The sequence below is a fragment of the Thalia democratica genome, chromosome 6 (genome assembly GCF_965202585.1).
Source record: "Thalia democratica chromosome 6, ktThaDemo2.hap1.1, whole genome shotgun sequence".
In the NCBI taxonomy this organism is placed as follows: Eukaryota; Metazoa; Chordata; class Thaliacea; order Salpida; family Salpidae; genus Thalia; species Thalia democratica.
Genome location: NC_139170.1, coordinates 19892471 through 19898470, shown reverse-complemented (window position 1 = coordinate 19898470; position 6000 = coordinate 19892471). Strand labels below are relative to the sequence as shown.

The 6000-nt window shown below is 27.3% G+C and overlaps 1 protein-coding gene across 6 annotated transcripts in view; it reads left to right on the top strand.

Annotated features, from left to right (window-relative positions):
* Positions 1–5168: 5168 nt before the first annotated feature.
* Positions 5169–6000, top strand: part of LOC145838494 (multiple PDZ domain protein-like) — a 37894-nt gene continuing 37062 nt past the window's right edge. For all 6 annotated transcript variants that reach the window (XM_082946101.1, XM_082946097.1, XM_082946098.1 and 3 more), the window contains exons 1-2: positions 5169–5366; positions 5448–5574. In XM_082946101.1, coding sequence (XP_082802227.1) covers positions 5184–5366; positions 5448–5574 — 310 coding nt within the window. In that variant the 5' untranslated portion in view covers positions 5169–5183. The remainder of the gene's footprint in view (positions 5367–5447; positions 5575–6000) is intronic.

Sequence of the window (6000 nt, the reverse complement as noted above, 5' to 3'; positions counted from 1 at the left end):
AATAAAATATTGATTTTAATAAATGCTTAAAGCCGAAAACAAAACACATAAAAAGTTAAAGTATTTTACCTTAAAGATGAGATTTTTACTCTTATCAAAAGTGGATTAGAACATTAACTTTCGCAAGTGTTAATAATTATGAAACAAAGTACGATTGAAAATAACATGGAGTCATAAGAAATTGAAATATAGTATCAACTATAGTAAAGACCTACAAAAGAATATCAGTTACAACTGTAAAAAAGAGTTCTTTTAGTTTGACTTAGGATTACGCTTTTACAATAAGAAACAATATAACTTAACTTAAGCAGCTGTTAAAAATATAAAACGAACTACGATTGCAAAAAATATCTCTTCACTCTTATACTTCAAAAAAAACTTACCTGAGCTTTTCAAGTTGTTGTAGAGAAATAATAGCATTTCGCCGGGCTTTGGAAGTAATCGATTATGGTATTGCTCGTACAAATTACCAGCTTCAGAAAATAATCTTTCAGAATACACAGAAGATGATTGTGCAAAAAAAGATGTTTCCTTGCAAACCTGGCAAGACGTGATTTTTTTTGTTTTGTTTAAGTTCTACAAATTTAAGACTTTAGCCTCTTCAGTTTCTGCATTCAAACTTTCTGTAGCAAAAAAGCCCTTAATTACTGTTTCAATTTCTATATCAATAAAATCATGTTTCTCGTTCTTTTGTGTAATTGTGTTTGTTTATGTTATAAACAAAGAATAGTAAGTTGAAAACTGCTTTAGATTAAATTTGCAGAAGGTACTGGTTTGGTTTATCTGATAGCAACATAGAAAAATCACCACTTTGATCAGCATCACAACAAATATGATATTTACATTTAATTTTAGCAGCTCTTTAACATTATTTTTGAGATAAGAAGGAAAAGCGGAAAGTCGATATCTTGGATCAGAAGTTGTTGCGACTAACAGTAATTTGTTGTCATTCAGGTCTAAGTTGTTGTTATCGTTATAGAGCCTTCTTTCGCAAGCATCTCCTTTTTTTGACTAAAGTTCTACAAACGTTTGACACTTCTTCTGGATTTTCATAAGAGTTAACAAAATTAGTCAGTGATTGTGCATATGGGATCACACTTGATAGCAATGCATTGTTTTTACTATACTACACTTCTTATTATAATGAAAAAAAGTTATAAGGAGAATTAGAATAATGATGAACCAATTCCCATTCTTCAGCTGTAATAATCAACTCAGAATCGAATTTATAGTTAGTCACTTAATGTTAGACATTTGATTTTAGCTTTTCCAGTATTTTAGAGCATACGGTAAGTTTAGTTCCACCTTGTATCCACTTTTTGAACACAAAACAAGGCTTTTTGTTTTGTTAGGGGTAAAAATTTAACTTTCTTAACCTTTTTTTCGTGTTTTACACCTTTTTGGAAGATTATTACCAAATTTACCCCCAATATAAAAAACAAAATTTAATTTTGAGGAAAAAAAATAAATTTTTTGAACTCCAAGCTTAACAAATATAACAAATCGTAAAGTTTACAGATTTTATTTAATTTCAAAAAATTTACATTTAAATATCAATAAATAAATTAAAAAGACAATTGATAAATATTAATATGCATAACTTGTAAAAAAGAAAATTTACCCCCTAAAAGTAAAGAATTTACCCCCAGGGGTAAATTTACCCCTGGTTAAGAATTGCTGCTTTAGAAGAATGGCTAATGTGGCAAACTAATTTTCGTGCATTTGCTAATAGCAAATTTATACGATCGTTCACAAACTAAGTGAAGAGTATAGATATAACAGGGTATTAAAGAGGATATTAACAATTATACTGCCAACTTAATGTTGCTCGCAAAAAAACGTGACCACGATCCGAGGTAATCTTCCAATTAACTAGCATATCCTGAGTGTAATTACAGATGTTTTGGTCAGTGTGATCACCATCCATTTCCCGGCAATGCAAAACACGATATTTGTACTCAAAACTTTCATTCAACCTGTAATGCTCTGCTGCGGTATTAAAAAAATATCTGATACATTAGTTTCAAATTTTTACACACACCACTTGTGAATGATAAAGACAAAACATGTGACAACTCATTAGACATTTTTAGCTTCAGATCATCATAAGCCTGTGGAAGCATAGTTTCATTAAAATATTTAGTACTCAGAATTACGTATCTTGGATCTAATTCAGCTAAGAGCTCTATGAACCCTTGATCATTTACAATTGAAATTAGCTGACTGTCTATAGCAATCGTACTTATGTTTTTTTGATGAACTTTAATTGCTTTTGAAACGTGAATGCATCAGAGTTTTAGAAGCTATAAAATGATAATGCAGTCACAAAAAGTCATAAATACTTAAAAAACTTTATATATGAACTATATTTTAAAAATGACTGAAACCCATGAAATCGATAATTTAACTTTCAAACGGTATTAAAAACCAAATACTGGTAAAACTCTCAAACCCAACAAAGTTCGTACTTAACAACTATCTATTTAGAAAATTATTTGTTAATATACTTAAAACGAACTATAACTGCTTTTTGAAAACACAAAGTAAAAATAATATCAGCATTATTACAAAAAAGTGTTCAAATACTAATATTACAAAATATTAGACTCAAATGTCATAAACAAGTATACCTGCTCTCTAGGTTAGAGCATCTCCTGCATAGGAAAGACATCGGGACAAATCTTTCGAAGGGTTGCTATTTTTCAGTGCCAATTTCGATCACTTGCACGAATGTATACCGTGTCAAAACTAAACATTAAGAACAGCTTGAAACTTCTAGAGGTGTTTTCGAATTGAACTTAATAGTATAGAGTTAATGCTAATTAAAAAAATAACAAAGTTAAACTTACAAGTAGCCGCTAATGGAAATATAGCTTTATTTACGTTTTATTTACTTATATTCGGTTCAAACTTTAAATTGCTTGCTTTTTTATAACCTTGTATGTTTTACGTCCTATTCTGTTTTAATATTCTTTCAAGCAGTTTCATTTAACTTTTGGCAAATAATTAAGTATAATGATGAGTAAAAAGCAAAACTACAATTGCAGCCCATTTTCAAATTTCGCCCGCAATCACTAAATTGTCAAGTTTTGTCTCAGCTTGCTAAATCAAAAGTAGTTTTCAAAAAACATTTGCCTTTGTCCTGGGAAAGACGCTAAAATGTACAAAAGTGATTGTAATTTGATAACCAAAAGATGTTTTCGTGCATCAGGTCCCAGGACCAAATATTTTGAGCGCATTTTTGTCGTTCAATAAACAACACTATTCGAATCAAAAACAACTGGATACATTTAATACTTAAAACTTTTAGAACTGTGTTTATTTTATTTTTTTCAAAAGTCATCTAAAAAATATTATTATCTAAAAGAATGTTTAGGTTTTAAATTCATTATAACGAACTATACAACGTTACAAAAATCAAGCTGTTTAAACAAAAATTAGAAACGAAACTTAATCAATATTTTGTAAATTAAGCTATTTTCCATTTGCAGCTACTTGTTTGTTTAATTTCGGTTTTTAATTTTGATTAGCATTGATTGGTTCTAAGCTATAAGGCTTACCTCAAGCTCACTTTTTATGAATTTTGAAATAATTCTTAATTTTGAGTTTTGACACAGTTTACATTGATGCACTTCCTATTACAGTTTTTATAAAAATTATAAAGAAAAACTCATCAAAACCCCTAAAACCACATTTTAGTCTAAAATATAAGCTTAAATATTAAGATGTTTAATAACTTAAGGTCCTTTATATGTTCTGATGAGCTTTTTTTAGGAAAAATTGGGTCAACTTTGTGATATATTGTTAAAAATTTTTATATTAGAGTTCTAGATATCTAACTTTTTATTATATATTGATAAGTAAGAAATAAAAAACATACAGCTTTGGATAGTTTAACTAGTTATACAATAAGTTTAAAAAGTCTGTTTATATTTATTTAAATGCATAAAACGGTAAGTATACTTAAAGTTAAGATTCTAGGCTGAAAAAAGCTAAGTCAGAATTTTTTTTTAAAGCTTTGAAATTTTTTTGTTTATGCCCTTATCCCGAAAAGTAAACCTAAAGCTCAGTATAGTTTGCATATTTGATGAGTCAGAAGTTTTGTTAAAGCTCCTTTTAATTCATTTTACCCTCATCAGTCATCCCTAACCCACCTTACCCAAAAATATTGAAAACTTATCAAAAAATAAAGTTCTAATAGATTAAGTTAAAAATAACAACAAAATAAAATTATTTTTTGCTGATTCAGCAGATTTGAGTGACTGTTATGGTCACGACTAAGCTTTAAGTTTAATAGCCTTTATCCCTAACGCTAACCCACCTGACCCAAAATATTTAGAAAAAATCAAAAGATAGTTTGAAAAATCTACATATTTATTGCATATTAGTTTAGTTCAAAACGCTTTCAGACAAAAGTCCGTTTTCAGTGAACTTATAGCAAACTAATATTTAGAAATATCCAAAATACAAAGTTGAAATAATTAAAATCAAAAATTATAAAAAAAAGCTTCTTTTTTTGTTGACTCAGCTTTTTTTCAGCTCAGACTGACCTTTAAGTTTACTAGCCCATAAAACTTGTTATAGTAGTTAGCGCTACTCATAGCAAAATAAAGCAAGAAAATTAGCTTTATTAATGACTACTGAACATTTACAATGCTTACATTGAATAAATTAGATAATATGAGTTTCTAAGAAGAGCAAGCTAAAATTTAATATAATAATTAAAATGGATTAAGATGATTTCACCACATGCAACTTACATTTTTTAACAAAAAGAGAACAAATATTAAAGCAAAAAAATCATACAACCTTCAAATAATTTTCTTTTAATGTTTGTTTCAGAACAACAGAATCAAAATAGTTTTCTTGTTAATTAGTTTTTTTTTTCATTTTAGTTTGCTTATCTGTAAGGAACATGTTGAAATCTTTTGTTTCTCAGAAATTACTGTAACTATGATTTATCTAGAAAATAATATACTTTAAAAAGGTCTAAAAATAAAATAGTTTCATTAAAAACAGGAGTGACACCTTTTGATCATAATAACCAATAGTTGCAACAGTATTTCAAACTTATTCAAGGATTTTATCTAAAAACAAAAAGCTTAAGAATAATTGAACTTAATAACTTAAATTTTAAAATTTATCAGAATATCTTCATCTAGATATACTTAAAAAGTTAAACTATGCCATCTACAAGTGATATATCAAAAGCTGCTAGCATTCTTGCAAGAGTTCAGGAGTACTTGGCACAAAAAGGAGTTGAAGAGCATGATGATGACCTAAATTCAATGATAGATTTGTTTGAAAGTCCTATATTTAGGCAAATGGTGCAGCTTAGAAATTCTATAGATACTTTAAATAAAAAGGTAACAAAGTTCAAGATAAATATTAATTAAGTTTTTAATTAGCTTTAAAACTTTTTTATTCAAACTTACTTTATTTTATAGGCTGAAAACAAAGATTTTAATCCAAATGATGTAGATTTTTCTATTGATTCAGGAACTTTAGTAGTTGGAGGAAAAGAACTAACTGATAACAATGATTTATCTGATGCTTTAGTAAAAGAACCGACAAGTTAGTTTTAAATATAGTTTTTATCTGTTTTATTATTGATAGCTTAGATATTGTAAATCTTAAAAACACTAAGAAATGTCAATGATTTCTTTACTTAAGTTTTGTTGATTTGAATTGTAAAAATAACAAAAATATGTTAGATTTTTATATTTCTTTATTTTATTTATTTGATTTTTAAAAAGTTATTTGAAAAATCCTTACTAATACCTTCTTCAAATTGTGATAACAGTGTAATTTTTGACAAAATGGTTTTAATCTAGTTTTTATGTATAAGAAATATATTTTATTTAGATAAAACAATCAAATGAAAAAGGTTTCCAAATATGAAAGTAAAAAATTCTGTTGAATTTAATTTTATAACTCAAAGATTTTCTGAACATTGCATTTTAAATTTCAAGCATTAGATAACTCTACCACAGTTTTTTT